The following is a 16,838-nucleotide window of genomic DNA, read 5'->3' on the forward strand; positions in this document are numbered from 1 at the left end:
CCATCTCTGACCTTTCCCTCTCATTTCCAGTTGGAGAGAGTGCCATCACCTGATCACCGCCGGAGAAGCTACAGAGACTTAGACAAGCCACGTCGCTCTCCCACACTGCGCTACAGGAGGAGTAGGAGCAGGTCTCCTAGACGGTCAGGCCCTAGTCATTGTCCTCTTCAGGGAGAGTTTGCACACTGTAGCCCAGAAGTTTAGCCTTCAGGGAAGGAAAGATGCCCTGCCTATGGAAAGTGTTTCTTTGCCCAGTGGGTTAGTTATCTACCATCACAGAACAGTGACCCACAAAACCTCAATGCAGACAAAAATAACCATTTATTAGCTTATAAGTCTATGGTCAGCTGAGCTTGGCTGGGCAGTTTTTGAGTAAAGCTAGGTTCAGTCACATGCCTTGCGATCAGCTGTTGGCTGATACAGGATGGCCTTCGCTGGGATGTCTGGGGCAACTCATCTCTTGCCCATACATCTCCTCATCCTATAGGTATGTTCTCATGGCACTGGCAGAGTTTGAGAGCAAACAAGCCCAGTCATGCTAGTGTTTTTCCATCATCTACTTGCATCACAGTTGCAGATATCCCATTGACGAAACCAAGTCAAATGGCCAATCCCAGAGTTAGCGCGGGAGGGTGCTACAAAGTTCTCTTGCAAAGGACATGGACACAGAGATAAGGAAGAATTGGGGACATTTTGTAATCTATAACATCCAGTGCATCCACTAAGCTCTCTCTCTCTCCTGTTGTTTCTTTCCTATAGGCGGAGTCGGTCTCCCAAAAGGAGGAGGTAGGCTTTCAGTCATTTGTGATGAAAGATAGGGGTTGGGGCTGTGTGTTGTCTGTTGTAGTGTATATATTGCACATTATCAGGGGGTCTGACCAGTCTTTTCCACAGCCCCTCCCCTCGCCGAGAAAGGCATAGGAGCAAGAGCCCGAGACGTCACCGCAGTAGGTCCCGAGATCGACGGCACAGATCCCGCTCTAAGTCCCCAGGTATAGCATTTGGGCCTTTTGCCGTTGGTTGTCTTAACAAAGAAACCTAAGAAGAGCCGGTAGCTTCCTACAGTGTGAGTGTGGCCTGACTATATTATTGCCTAGCAGAAAAGGAACCGAACTAGGAATTTGGAACCTTACTAGCTTTGCTGATACGATGTTGGGCTTCAGTTTCTTCATCTGAAATTATAGGAATAAATCCCACAGAGTAATGGTAAAACCCAACATGATACCCATAAAGCCCTTCACGCATATGAAGTGGTTTCATTACTACTTCCCTCATCGTCAGTTCACTTACAAGAGGTATACCCAGAGCAGGCCAGGAAAATACTAAGTCAGTGGAAGGGAGTGTGGGGTAGGTGAGAATGATAGTGGATGAGGGCAAGAGTAGAATCTCACTCATCCAATGGACTTTTCTTCCCCAGGTCATCACCGTAGTCACAGACACAGGAGCCACTCAAAGTCCCCTGAAAGGTATGTAATGGCCTCTGTTTCATGTTAAGAACTTCACTCTTAATTTAGAAATTAAAATGCCAATCACAATCAAGTTGAACATACAAATTTTGTTTTAAAAGGGGATTCTTCTTCATTTCAGGACAAAACTGTCTTACAGCCCTGAGAATTTTTTTTCTTATGAGACTGCAACTTTGGATGGTGGAAAGGGCATGAGCTTTGTTTTCAGAAGAGAACAAAGGGTCTAAGTCCCAACTTGGAAAGTCACTTTCTTTCAATAGGCTTTCCTTAGAAACCTCTATATACCATACACTGTTAGGTACACTTTTAACCTCTCAGAGGCCATTTCCTCAGTGGTAAATTTTAGATAGCAATGCCCTGACGCACAGGGTTGCTCTGAGACATAAAGAACACCGGGTGTATTTATTGAATATTCAGTGTCATCCTCATCATGTCTTGTAGTCTTTGCCCAGCTCCTTGAACAGCTGCTTAATCAAATGATTTCTATGTGTTACCATTTCAGGTCTAAGAAAAGCCACAAGAAGAGCCGGAGAGGGAATGAATAATGGACTCAGTTTGATTTTAGTCCAGATGGCCTCCTGTGGCTAGGAGAGTATCTATGTGGAAGGATTAAGATTTGTTCCCTAGGCAGCTATGAGAATATTTTTAATTTTTTCTTACCCAGATTTTCCACCCTTTTTTTTTTTTTTAAAAAAAAAAAAAAAAGGAAGGAGGTGCTGATGTTGTGGAGAGAGTCCTTTTTGAATCCTAACTCACATGTTTGGGAGATAATGCTTCCTGAGGGCTGCTTCTGACCTATTATGTACACCCAGCCTTAACTGTAGCCAGATAAATTTATGAAGATAGGAATAATATTGGGGGGGGGTATATGGATGACAGGGAAAGGATGTGGCAATCTGGCGACCCTTTTTTTGTTATTAAACCTGACACACCTATTTCCCATTTTTCTGTAGTTTATTCTTTAGTTTGCTTTGTGATGGAACTGCTTTGAGACTCCTGGGATTTGTGCTGCTGCTGTTATTCAAAGATCAAATCAGTAAAACATATTAACTCCTAACTAACTCACAGCAGCAAGTGGTAATGACCATGTAAACTGACTATTTAGCAACAGCTTTGCAGGAGCAAAATGCAATCAAACGTAAGGCTCCTTCTGAATCACTTAGTCCAGTTTCACTGAACAGCACAACAGTAACACTAAACATCCTTTATATAGCACAGTATTGTTCTTCCCTACGAGCCTTGAATTCCAGGTTAAGGAGCTCACCTTTTATCCTACAAGTGTTGACTTCATCCAAGCCTAATCAGTAATACTAGGGCAACAGAACTGAAAAAGGTTTGATAGAGAGGGAAGGGTGTAATGCTAACATAGTTTTGACTTAAATAGATGGACAGTGGTGTGATTCACAACTTCAGAAAATACATCAGGAAGAGACTAAGTTTAGAAGGGACACAGAATCAAGAAAGGTGGTGGTGAAAATGATACATTTGGTTTAGTAAGTTTAATTTGAGACATCAATGGTAAATCTGGAGTCCCTGGGTGGTACAAACGATTAATGTGCTTGGCTGCTAAGGGAAAGGTTGGCAGTTTTGAGTCTACCCAGGGGCGTCTCAGGAGAAATAACTGGTGATCTGTTTCTGAAAAAAGCCATTAAAAACCCTTTGGAATACAGTTCTACTCTTGACACACATGGGTTGCTGTGAGAATCAACTCAAAGGTGGCTAGTTTTTAGTATGGCATATCTAGATAAAGTCCAGACAGCTGGAAATACATACTGGAGTTCAGCATAGTGATCTAAGATGGAATTGACAAATTTTAGGTAATTGTGGAAGGTGTGTAATTCGATGAGATTGTCCAGGGAGTGTGCGTGAACAGCAAAACTGTGGGCAGCACCAACACTGGTTTAAGGAGGAAAAGCAGCCACCAATCGAAAAGTGAAATGAACCATTCAGCAAGGTAGGAGAGTAGGTCAGACAAGCCAAGGGTCTAAGCAAAGTAAGCACTGAGAAGTATCCATGAGCATCAATAATCAAAAGAGGGTATAATTTTTACTATATCAGTTACTTCTATTTATACTTATCATCTCCTTCGAAAAGGAAAAAGTTATTCTTTCAACACTAGTCCCAGCAGGAAACGTTAAGACCAGCTGCCTCACCGGATTGTTTCTTGGGAAGTCATCAGATCACAGAGTAAACATTCTATTATTTGCTACTGAGCTGAAGAAACTTAGTAGACACAAATCCTTCACAGCAGTATTACAGAATTTTTGGGTCACATTAGAGCTCTCATATTCTTCTGTGATTCCCTCATGATACTACCTGAGTTGGCAAAGGTTGTCCATAAGAGCTATTACATGTTTGTAATGTAGCTATATATAGGGGACTACCTTTAAAAATTAGATAAAAGCATATCTATTTAAGTCTAATAGAGTACTAGCAGTTATTTACCAAAGTGATTTGGGTGGAAAGAAATTCCTTCTGGAGGAATGATCCATGGTCCAACCAAATTTACTACATGTCATCATTCAGTACCTTCATAAAAAATTTAAAAAGTCACCAAAAAATTTTTAATAGAGAAATAAACCTCCCTAAAACAAACCTGAAAGCACACTTTAGACATATGGTTAAATCTGGACCAAAACTGAGGCACCATAGCCAACCTGTAGCAGGAAGCAGATCATCCATATTCTCTAATTAGAACAAAGTTGGTGGGACATGTTGAACATCTCTCTAGAAACCATTTTGATAAATTATAGTTACATTTTGCATATTATGTGCTGAAATTTCATGAAGTAATTCTTATCCCTTATGCAAAGTACGTTCTTGACATTTCCTATTCAATTTCAGTTTTTTTAATATTAGGTGCAAACCACTAAATTGATTTCATTTCCCACTGTCTGAAAAACACCGCTTTTTAAAGAGGTTTGCCATGAGGCATGATGCTGGGAAATGTGTTCCAGAAGCAGAGGGAATAATGGATTTGGTGAGAAGGCATCAATACAACAACCCAAATTAATAATTTCCTTAGCCCCTTCCCATTATTCTTCAGTAGCTAGACCTCATTAAAATTAAGCATTAATCAGAAAAGAATGATCATAAAATGCCACTTCCTCCCCCCCCACCCAAAAAACAAACCAAACCCATTGCCGTCCAGTCGATTCTGACTCATAGCGACCCTACAGGACAACGGAGTAGAACTGCCTGACAGGGTTTCCAAGGAGTGGCTGGTGGATTCAAACTGCCAACCTTTTGGTTAGCAGCCTGAGCTCTTAACCACTGCACCACCAGGGCCCCAGAAGTTAAAGGAATATGAAGTAAATTCTGTACAGGCTCAGAAAAAGATACAGCAGACAGCATAAGCTGTTAAAAAATTTCAAGTACATGGATTTAAAGAAGAGATTAAAAGATAAGACAAAATAAACTGGTGCAACTTGAAGATTTTTAAAATTGCAGAAATGAAAGCCTTATCAGAAGCTACAAAATACAAAGGCACAGAGAAGATGGGCAGGAAGAAATAAGAAATGGAAAAGAATAAAGTGATAAAAGCTAGAGAAATAATGTAGAAAATACCTGAAAGAAAACCCAGCATATGCAAAGTAATCTTATAAAAAATTATCCTGAATTTAAAGGATAAATTAGGTGAGCACCCAAGCAGAGAAATCGTCTGTGTGATGGGGAAATAAGATGGCCTCACATTTTATAGCAAACCTGCTACTTCTCCAAGAGCTGGAAGGAGATGATAAACATGAAATTTAAAATCTTGAATGCTCCAAGTCATATTTTAACAAAAGCATAAGCTGGGCCAGGTATCTCATTAAGAAAGCAAATAAGCTGACTTTAAATGTAGTAGCATCCTAAGGGATGCTGAAGTTATAATGCTTTAATATAAAAGCTAACAGTAAATATACCTAGTTGTAGCATTTAATAAATGCCTTTTCAGGCTCAGGCAATGAAAACCCTCAATTTCCCACAATAGACTTAAAGCTTTGTCTCTGTTAGAAAACACGGCAGAATCCCAGGTACTCTAAGCAACACATATCCCAGGAAGCAGGACAAAGAAAATACAATCACTATCCTTCAAATACATTTTCTTATTCTGTACATTTCCAAATACATCTGTAGTATAATTTAGCCTAAAATTCCTGGCAACTCTGTTTAACAGATTAGACAAAATAACCTAAGTGTTATCTGCCAACAACAACAGAAGTCTAAATTCCAACAATTCTGTAGTTACTGATTATACAAGCAGTATTGGTAACCAGTTGGCATCCTACCAGATTTGTTTTCCAGGTGGTAGTACATGATTCGGAATGGGTATACAGTCTGACACATCATGTTGTTAGGTGCCATCCACTTGGTTCCAACTCATAGCGACCCTGTGTGCAACAGAACACCGCCTGTCCTGTGCCATTCTCACAATCGTTATGCTTGAACCCACTGTTGAAACCACTGTGTCCATCCATCTCATTAAGGGTCTTCCCTTTTTCTGCTGACCCTTTCTACAAAGTATGACATCCTTCTCCAGGGACTGATCTCTCCTGACAACATGTCCATAGTGTATGTAAGAGGAAGTCTTGCCATCCTCCCTTCTAAGGAGCATTCTGGCTGTATTTCTTCCAAGACAGATTTGTTTGTTCTTCTGGCAGTCCGTGGTACATTCAGTATTCTTCACCAACACCCTAATTCAAAGGCATCAATTCTTCAGTCTTCCTTATTCACTGTCCAGCTTTCCCATACATATGAGGCAACTGAAAATATCATGGCTTGGGTCAGGAGCACTTTAGTCCTCAAAGTGACATCTTTGTTTTTTAACGCTTTAAAGAGATCTTTTGCCACAGATTTGGCCAATGCAACGTGTTGTCTGATTTTCTGCCTGCTGCTTCCGTGGGCGTTAATTGTGGATCCAAGTAAAATGAAATCCTTGACAACTGCAATCTTTTCTCCGTTTATCAACATGTGGCTTATTGGTCCTGCTGTGAAGATTTTTCTCTTCTTTATGTTGAGGTGTAATCCGTACTGAAGGCTGCAGTCTTTGATCTTCATCAGTAAGTGCTTCAAGTCCTCTTCACTTTCAGCAAGCAAGGTATGGTCATGCATATTACAGGGTGTTAATGTGTCGTCCTCTAATCCTGATGCAGTGTTGTTCATATAGCTTAGCTTCTCGGATTATTTGCTCAGCATACAGATTGAATAAGTATGTTGAAAGGATACAACCCTGACGCACACTTCCCTGATTTTAAACCATGCAGTATCCCCTTGTTCTGTTGGAACGATTGCCTCTTGACCTATGTACAGGTTCCCCATGAGCACAATTAAGTGTTCTGGAATTCCCATCCTTTGCAATGTTATCCATAATTTGTTATGATCCACACAGTCAAATGGCACATATTAGGTCCTTAATAAGTAAGTATATGGAAGAATGAACAAATGTGTCTTGGAGGAAGTACTGCCAGAATGCTCATTACAAGCGAGGATGGCAAGAATTTATCTCATGTACTTTGGACATGTTATCAGGAGGGACCAGTCCCTGGAGAAGGACATCATGCTTGGTAGAGGGTCAGTGAAAAAGAGAAAGACCCTCAACGAGATGGACTGGCACACTGGCTGCAACAATGGGCTCAAACAGCAATTGATTGTGAGGATAGCATAGAACCAGGCGGTGTTTTGTTCTGTTGTACACAGGGTCACTATGAGTCGGAACCAACTTGACGGCACCGAACAACATTCTCTTCCTTCCACTCTATTAGCATTAGTCTCAATGTTTAAAAACGCTACTTCAAAAGACCTTTGTTTCAAATCTATTTCCACCTGTAAGTGTGCTACCTTTGGAAGTCACTCCACTGTTTTGCTCCTTAGTTTTCGCAATGATAAAATGGAGAAAAGTTATCTGCTCCTGTCTACCTCATATATTTGTTAGAGTCCAGTAAAATAAAGGTCATGAAAAGGTCCTTGAGCCTCTAAGTGTGATTTAGAATACTTATATCCGCTGAGAAGGAAACTAATCTCTGAATTGTTATATTTCTGTCACCTAAACAACCAGATGAACTAACCAAATTATTTTCAAAAAAATATATTACCTTAAAATAGAGTTACTTCAAATACAGACAAGCAACTTTCAAGTGTGAATATTTTCGGTATACAAGTATGTAAAAGAAGAAGAAAATCTGGATTTGTGTTGTACTTTTATTATTTTTATTTTTTTTTACCTTTTAAAAAGTTTTTTGGCACTACAAGGTTCTGTAAAGAATAGAAGTGACAAATTTAAAACACATGAAATTCTTTCCTAATTCTTAAGAACAATATATATAAAGTCTGAAGCAACCGAAGTATGAATACAGCTAATAGAAAATAAAGAATGTACTTTTTAAAATTCTCTCTTTATACAATTCATCAAGGTTAAACAAAACATAAAATTCCCTTAAAAATAGGGTAATAAAATAGATGAAATTTGTATCACTCAATTTGGTGATACTGGTAAAAACTATAGTTCATATTTATATACAAATAATACAGTCTTTAAAAACAGTCTTAGAATTTAAATAATCTATCTAAATGTGTTAAAATTTTGAATCAGGACCTGATTTGTTTTGCTTTCCATTAAATGTCACTTTTTCTGCTGAATGTAACTGACACTGAGGTACGGATACCCTTGAGACAGCAGGATTGGCTGGTTGCTGTGCATCGGTAGACCAGCTGAAAGAAAATGGACTCGCATTACTCCGACACGTTTCCTCTTGGTGGGTGGGGACAACGCTCTCTACACCGACGGTTGGCACATCTGTCTGTTGGATACAACACAGACAGGAAACTGAAAGGCTTGTGCCTATTTATCTGACAACCCCTTAGAATTAACTTGTAGCTAGCTCTCTTTTTTTCTCTATTTACAGAGTAAGAGGGGATGAAGCACATCAAAACATTTTCGTGGGGAACAGGGAGAGCTGGGAGATATGGGTACTGAAAGAAAGGAGAGAAGAGGCAAAAGAGAGATGGAGGGGAGGAATTAAGAGAAAGAAACCCACCAGGGAAAACCTTTAGACTCTCTCCTCTGAAAAAGGCTTATATGACCATTAATCACTTCCCTCAACCCTAGTTCTTTCCTCAGAAGAAACCAACCATAGTTAAGGTTCTACCGCTCTTTATAATACAGAGCTGCCCCAGCAGTACATGGATAGTTCAGGGAGGCTTAAATGTATCAAGCCTAAAACTTATATACCAGGGGCCTGAACAATCTCCCTTTAAAGTTATCATTTCATTCAGCCAACATTTCCTGAGTAGCTTTAATTTCTTGAACTCCTAGTTTAATTGTAGTTACCCTGACTCTAGTTTTTTTAACCTCTAAGTTGACTGATCTCCCAGCCAGACACAGTCCCTATTAGCACTGAAGTACCTTTGAGGCAAGTAGGCTAGATAAGATGCTACAAGTTCCTTGGAATTCTCTTTAGTTTGTAATATTCATTACCTAGGTCAAAGCCGTTATTGGTACATCAGCACAAGAAGAATATAATGAATTCTAATGTTATTCAAGTCCTAGCTTTACTAAACAAATCTAATCATGTATATTTGATTCAAAAACTTATTAGATCCCCACTACTTACTAAATGGAGCCCTGGTGGTACATTAAGTTTAAGAGCTTGGGTGCTAATCAAACAGTTGGCAGTTGGAATCCACCAGCCGCTCCTTGAAAACCCTATGGGGCAGTTCTAGAATTGACTTGATGGCAATGATTTTCAGGTTAGCTTACTAAATGAAGCCCAAACTCTTATAATATGGCCTCAGCCTACCCTCTCTAGCCTCATCACCTATATACCTCTTTCTTATATACCTCGTGCTCTAGCTTTATTTTCCTTCTTCATTATGCCAGGCAAAACTCAGTGACTTTGCATATATTAATCCCTCGACTAAGAACACCCTCCCCTCTAAATCCTCAGAAAATCTCTAGAAAAAAGTTCCTTTTCAATATCTAGTTCAAATGCCAAAATCCATGAATTTCTCGTATCCATATCCTGCCCTCCTGACCCCCTCCTACTAGGGCAAATGTAACTGATCACCCTAAGCTTCTACGTTTGCCTATTTTACATGTCAGGCTCTCCTAATAAAATGTGCATTATGTGTGGGGATATTATTTTATTCACGTTGAACAACAAACATCTAGCACAGTCTGACATAAAGTATGCTCTCCATATATGCTCAGTCAATGCATGAATTTTAATTCCCATGTCCTGGCCTTCACTGAAGCTCCCTGCCCCGAAACAAAACCCACCCAACCTGTTAACTAATTTGTGAGTAACGGTACCTTGAGTATAGAAAGGTTTGTTGGGCTGAAATCTGGCATTTCCCTGATGCATGAAGTTTTGATGCAAACCATAAGGCCACGAAGCTGGGACAAGGGGGAAATGGGGACGTGGTGCATGTTCCCAAGGAATTGGAGGATTTAGTCCTGGAAAGCCTGGCTCTGCATTTCAACGAGAAAGGAAAAACACATTTTTAAAACATCAGTTTGTCCATTCAAACGTTCTTCCATTCCACAAAGATTTACTCAGTACCTACCACTGACCAAGACCTATGCTAAATGCAGAGGATACCAAAAAAATTTTATGAAGAATCTAACACACTGTAATTGTGCACAAAATATTCATAAAAGAGACATACAAGTAAGGAGACAGACAATAATACGTGATAACTGCTGTAACAGATACACAGAAGGTGCTCTAAAGAGGAGCTAAACCAGTCTTTAAAAAGGTTAAAGGAGGTTTTCCTGAGATGACCAAGCTGAATTTGAAGAACAAGGAACAAATTAGGAAAAATTGAGAAGACAGGGCATTTCTGACAGAAGGAATGGCATGTACAAAAGCTTGGAAACAAGGAGCTGCAAAAAAAAAAAAATTGGTATTAACAGAGATAGCAGTAAAGGGAAGTGGTGAGAGAAAAAGTCAGACAGGTAGGTGGGATCCCCATTTCAAGGAAACTTAGTACATCATGCTAAGTAGCTTATATTTTATCCCAAAGACATTTCTAACTATCCCAGAATCAATTATATCTCGACCTGGAGCTTCAGGCACTGTGATATAATGATTGAGAACCTGGGCTTTGAAGCCAAACAGGTCTAAGTTCAAATCCCAGTTCCAAAGATAACTACAATTTTGAACCTCAGATTATTATGAGGATTAAATCAGATAGAAAGTGGTTGACATAAGTTCTGGCATATAAGTAGGAACTCAAAGAGTATGAGTCCTATTCTTTCTATAGCTAATCACCCCACAAATCCGTCTCTCCCTTTAAGTACATCTTTCAAAGTGCAGTGTTCCCTGCATTTTCTGGATTGTTTCTGGTAGCTTCTTACATGCAGGGTTGCAATGTGCTAGGGAATAATCTGAAAGACGCTGCTTTTCCTCACTAAATGATCTAGCAGGAACTCAAATTCAGAGGAAGACGATGGGTAGGAGTAGGGAGCAAAGAAACAAATCCAAATCCATACGAGTCACACTACAACCTCAGTTTCTCAGGAGGTAACCAGAAAACAAAACAGCTGCCTTTAGCTGCAAGTTCATAAAGCCAAGTTACAATTAGGGGCTGAGCTAAAGAGCTCGGGGGTAGTGATCAATTCAGAAATGCAGTTTTAACATAAAAGGGTATTTTTTAGGATATATCCCATTTTTCACAGCCAAATATCTTAGTACTGTAACTCTTTAAAGGACAATTCTTTAAATGCAAGGAAAAACTTGCAGAATCTCTTAATCTAACACAACCACCATACTCATTTTAATGTACTGTCATCAGTCTTTCCGTTCTTAACATAATAAAATAGTTATACTATCAGCTTTAGGCTATTACTAAAATAATTATTTTAGCCATAATATTATGAGTTGTACATCCATCCAACAAATATTTATTGAATAATTATACACTATTTTTACGCAAACAAGATGTGTCTCTTACATTTTGCCAACCACACCCTCCCCACCACAATGTATTTTCCTAAGTGCCACTATGCCAGTTTTTTTTCACATGCTGCTGTAAAAAACCTTAGCACAGCATGCTAACAAAATACTTCATGGGGGGAGGGAGTGGTTAGCAAATGAATCTGGAAGGTGCTAAAATATGGAAATAATGTATAATATGAATAAAGTATCTACCATATGTCAGGTATTTTTTTATATACTAGGGATACGATGACAGACAAGGCACAATTTTTAGCCTCTAGAGTGTTTTTTTTAGAGTTCATTCTATTGAGTTACGCAGACGAACAATTTCAACACAAGTGGTATGATATGAATGTTAAGGAGACACGAAGGAGAGAAAGGATACCTAATACAATTGGAGGACAGATGAGTAAGGATTAAGGAATGCTTCCTAAAGAAAGTGATCTCAATTAAAAAGTGGAGAAATGAGTTGGTCAAACTTTGGGGCAAGACAGAAAGAGGTAAAAATGAGCAGCAGAAGTTAATGCAGAGGACATTCCAAGCAGAGGGAACAACTTAGATAAACAAGTAGGCTAGGGGTAAGAGACAGCATGGTATATTTACAGGATGTTAATTAGTTGAGTATGGCTGAAACACAGATCAACTAGTGGCAGGGGAAGAGGAGATTTAAAACTGTAAAAACTGAGCCAATATATCAAAAGGCACACAGAAACCGTATCTATCTTCATGGTTATAAAACTCAGTGCCTATCATGGTACGTGTCATGCCATATATTCAATAAATATTTGTTGAGTGAGATAAGCAGAAACCACATTAAGAGAACCATGAATGCCATATATCCTTTGATCTTAGAAATCTAAATAGTTGCCTCATTCTAGCACTTCAGTTCAGAAAATTTACTATCTGCGTTGTTCCAAAAGAGGTCGGAGGGACAGCTTACATCGGTGTTCTAAGGAACAGTATACTTTTGTTTAAAATTATCACTAAACTTGTTCTTTTGAAAATTGATAAAGTTTTTATTCTACATTTCAGGGTAACTGTGAGAGTTAATGTTATGTGTCAGCTTGGCTAGCCTCCTAAACTGAGCAAAAAAATGTTTGTTAAGGCCACCTACTTATGGTATTTCTGTTATAGCAGCACTAGGAAAGTAAGACAGTAACTAAGTAGCTAATAAGGAAAACTCTTCTTTATGGAAGATCACCAGATATAAATAGAAAATCACCATTTAAAAACCCATAATGAAATAATGGATCTAGACAATTGTCAATGGTAGCTTTGACCACTAAGTAAAAATTAATGAAGAAATTTATAATGGATGGATAGAAAGGGCTACCAGTACCTGAATTCCCTGATCAATCTTAAAATCACTAAAAAAGGAAAAACCAGATATCAAGTTCCTTCTGAAGTGAGAAACAGAAAGTACACAGCACCAACCAAAGAGTATTCTTGCAAAAAAAAAAGAAATTGAATCTAATTGAGCCTTTTAACTCTAATTACCAGTTTATAGGTAATACAGGGACAGAGGTACATGTTAAAGGATACCACAAGGATATAATCAGCCAGCTCCAGAAGGCAGGAAATTCTAAAGGACTACTAACCTAGTTTCTTCAATACTTGGCATGGGGAAAAAATACTGGAGAACTTTTATAAATTAAAAAAGACTTATGAGATATAACAACCACATGTGATTCATGTGCTCTGTCTGAATCCTGATTCAAATAAATCAGTAAGAACACTATTCAGAGAAATGGGGAAGACTAAATAAAAACTATGTGTTAGATGATACTGGGTATGGTAATAGTATTGTGATTTCTTTTTAAAAGATATAAACTGAAGTTTACAGGCAAATTTGATACAATGACTAGGATGTGATTAAATACTCAAACCAAAAATTATAAAAAATGAGAAAGAGGGGCAACAAGTAAAAGAATAGCAAATATTGATAACTGTTAAAGCCAAGTAATGAGTACATGGGGGTCCAACGTATTTTACTCTCTCCTTTTAGGTATGTTTTTTAAGTTTCCATAATAAAGCATTTTAAAAGTAAAAATATAAAATCACTAAGAAGCTAGGTATAAAACTAGATTTATATGTATACCAACTATTTTTAAAATATGCAAGTATACAAAAAAATGACTGGATGGTAATATACCAAAATATTACTTAGTAGTTATCACTGAGAATTGAGATTATGGACGATTTTTTTGTTTTTATTTTTCAAATGTTCTATAATAAACATGTATTGCTTAGATAATTAGGAAAAAAAGACAGGCAGGTAAAGAGAAGAGATGGAAGGGTTACCGGAATTCCTGACTGCACCGTTGTTCACCAGGGAATTTGGAGCCACAGTACGAGGCCAGTGTCCATCATGAGAGGAGCTAGGGATCGCCACAGGTCTGGCAGCAGGCTGTGCAAAGATGATGCTGGGATCGTTCAGGCCAATACTGCTGGGGGCACTGCCTGGTGCAGAATGCATCACTGGGCCATGGATGGGCCAGGATGGAGCAGGGATTTGGAGAGGATGCATTGGCAATAACCCCATATTGTGCATGGGAGAATACTGAGCTGGTGGTGATTGGGGGAAGTTATACATAGACATCTGGACCTGATGTGGGGGCTGGGCTCCCTGCTGAGGTGGGCCAAGCTTCGGTTGGGATCCTGGCTGTGATGGAGGCTGAGTAATAGCAGCTGATTGGGAAGAGTTCTGTGGAAATGGCTGAGGCTGAGGGGAATAAGATGGTGAATCAGACTGCAAAGAAAAAAGATACATTTTCAAATTAACAAACATCTTAAATTTCATAAAAGAACACAGATTATCAAAATATAAAATTATGGATTTATTTCATTAGGACATTATAAATAGAACTCTAAAATGTGTGTAACAACAAATAATCAGGGCCACAAGAGATGGAGTTTGACAAAATGGGAGAAAAATGTGGAACAGAACCTCAATTTACATTTAAAAAAAAAAAAAAAGATCTACTGAACTGGTTGAGACTGCAGGACTCCTACAGACTACTGCCCTGAGATACTCTTAAAACCTTGAACCGAAACTAACTCCTGAGGTCCCCTTGTAGCTAAATGACAAACTGGCTCAAAATAAAATGAGTATCACAAGTATTGTGCTCCTTTAAAAAGTCACCTATGTGAGACCAAACGCTCAACAATTACTTTAAAAACAAAGATGAGAATGTAAGGGGGCAGGGAAACTAGATTAACGGAAACACAACCAGAACAAAAATATTGAAAATGTTCATGCATTGTGAAGAATGTAACCAATGTTACTGAAAAATGGAAGCCTCAAGTGCTGGGGTAAACCTTCACTGAAAACACAATATTAATATAATTTCTGAAGTCATAAAGTCTCATTTTGCATGCAGGTAGAACTTTTCCCAAGGTATTCACACCATCTCTCAGATGGACTTTTCTTCATATACCTTTTTATTACCCAAGGAAAAGAAGTCCAGATAATACTCCCATCATGACATGCATACTCCCAAGTGTGAACTAGAAACTTACATCTAAATATCTTACAGTCTGTTTAATTCAGTCCCTCAACAAGTATTTATTGACTGTTAATTATGTACTGGGCATTGTTCCAGGTGCTAATAATTACAATATTAGCATGCATACCCTCATACAGCTGAAAGTTTATGGGGACCAAGGAGAGGAGCAGGTAAAGATTACATAACCAATAAAAGTAAAGAATAATAATTAATTACTATGATGAAGATGGTGTAATATAAAGAAATCACAGAGGAAGAACACCTAGCCCACTTTGAAAGGAGGAGAGAAGAAAAGATAAACGAAAGTTTCTCAGATGAAGTGATCCTCAAGCTGAGTCTCAACAGTAAGTAGAAACCAACCTGATGAGGGTGAGGATAACGGGAAAGGAAGAATTTTCTAGGTAGAGAGAACAACCAAATTCAAGACAGTAGGTATCTTTTAGAAGCCAGAGAAGGAAGATAAGAAAATATAAGGAATGGGATCCACCAACAGGGGTTTCAACAGGAATGGGACGAACAAGGGTTTTCAACTGTGGGTGTATTTTTAATACCTCAAAAATAACAAAATGATAAGAACTGTTAAAGTATGGCGGTGGTACATGAATTTTTTCTTAAATACTTTTTTGTAATCTTGAAATATTTTATAATAAGAAATAATGCGTGTATATAGCACATCCAAAACCCAAACCCACTGCTGTCGAGTCGATTCCGACTCATAGTGACCCTATAGGACAGAGAAGAACTGCCCCATAGAGTTTCCAAGGAGTGCCTGGTGAATTCGAACTGCCAGCCTCTCGGTTAGCAGCTGTAGCACTTAACAACTACGCCACCAGGGTTTCTGTATAGCACACAGCACTTGAGAAATGCTGGCTAATTTTATTGTTGTCATTGTTATGTAACATTTATGAAAGTGTTAAGCACATGTAGGTATTAAAATGGGAGGAAAGAGCTCCCTGTTTTTCCCATTTTAAGTCTTTATTATTGCTCTTCAAATATTTTAAGAATTTTTCTTTCTAAAACACAGATCACATTGGATTTAGCATACATGTAAGAATTAAGAGCTTTGATGCTAGACAGACCTGGGTTTGAATCTTTTTATTTCGCTTACTCTCAAGTTGCCCAATTTGTAAAATTTGATCATGTTAATACCTATTACTTCACATGGCACTCTAAGGATTAAATTTGTTATAAATAAATGTGAAACCCACAACTAACATCATACTCAATGGAAAAAGACTAAAAGCTTTCTCATTACAATCAGGAACAAGACAGGATGCCCACTCTCACTACTGCTACTCAATACCTACTCAGAGCAATTAGGCTAGGGGGGGATAAAAAGGTATCCAAACTGGGAAGGAGGAATAAAACAATCCTTTCACAGATGACATGATCTTATACATAGGAAACCCTAAAGAACCCACAAGAAAACTACTGGAACTAATAAATGAATTCAGCAAGATGGCAGGGTATAAGGTCTACATGCAAAACTCAGCACGGTTTCTATATATTAGCAATGAGCAAGCGGAAAAGGAAATTAAGGAAAATTACCATTTAAAATAGCATCCTAAAGAATAAAGTACCTAGGAATAAATTTAACCAGAAAGGTGAAACGCTTGTACACAGAAAAATAAACCATTTTTTAAAGAAATTAAAGACCATCAACAAAACCAAAAGTTGATTCTTTGAAAAGATCAATAACAGTAACAGACTGTTAGCTAAACTGACAAAAAATGTGAAAGGAAGCAATTAACCAAATAAATTAAACGGGATACATACTACAGATACAAGTGAAATAAAAAAAGGATTTTAACAGAATACTATGAAAAGTTGTACTCCAACAAATTTGAAAACTTAAGATGAAATAGACAAACTCCTAGAAACACACAGTCTACCTAATCTAACACAAAACAAGGTAGAAAATCTCAACAGCCCCATTACAAGAGAAAAGA

At 38.3% G+C, this 16,838-nt stretch overlaps 2 protein-coding genes across 12 annotated transcripts in view; one reads left to right on the forward strand and one right to left on the reverse strand.

The window, feature by feature from the left end:
- The window catches only part of PRPF38A (pre-mRNA processing factor 38A), a 28,851-nt gene extending 21,217 nt beyond the window's left edge, over positions 1-7,634 (forward strand). Inside the window, exons 6-10 of the mRNA XM_049879269.1 lie at positions 31-143; positions 760-786; positions 895-992; positions 1,418-1,466; positions 1,969-7,634. Coding sequence (XP_049735226.1) covers positions 31-143; positions 760-786; positions 895-992; positions 1,418-1,466; positions 1,969-2,011 — 330 coding nt within the window. The 3' untranslated portion in view covers positions 2,012-7,634. The remainder of the gene's footprint in view (positions 1-30; positions 144-759; positions 787-894; positions 993-1,417; positions 1,467-1,968) is intronic.
- A 175-nt stretch (positions 7,635-7,809) lies between these two features.
- TUT4 (terminal uridylyl transferase 4) overlaps positions 7,810-16,838 on the reverse strand; it is a 162,708-nt gene continuing 153,679 nt past the window's right edge. For 7 of the 11 annotated variants that reach the window (XM_049879244.1, XM_049879250.1, XM_049879249.1 and 4 more), the window contains 3 exons: positions 13,685-14,132; positions 9,757-9,915; positions 7,821-8,156 (listed from right to left, as the gene is read on the reverse strand). In XM_049879244.1, the coding sequence (XP_049735201.1) occupies positions 8,068-8,156; positions 9,757-9,915; positions 13,685-14,132 (696 nt within the window). In that variant the 3' untranslated portion in view covers positions 7,821-8,067. Of the gene's footprint in view, positions 8,246-9,756; positions 9,916-13,684; positions 14,133-16,838 lie in introns of all 11 variants that reach the window. The other 4 variants (XM_049879253.1, XM_049879252.1, XM_049879251.1 and 1 more) reach the window with 2 other exon arrangements.

This window comes from Elephas maximus, chromosome 3 (assembly GCF_024166365.1).
Source record: "Elephas maximus indicus isolate mEleMax1 chromosome 3, mEleMax1 primary haplotype, whole genome shotgun sequence".
NCBI classification, from domain to species: Eukaryota; Metazoa; Chordata; class Mammalia; order Proboscidea; family Elephantidae; genus Elephas; species Elephas maximus.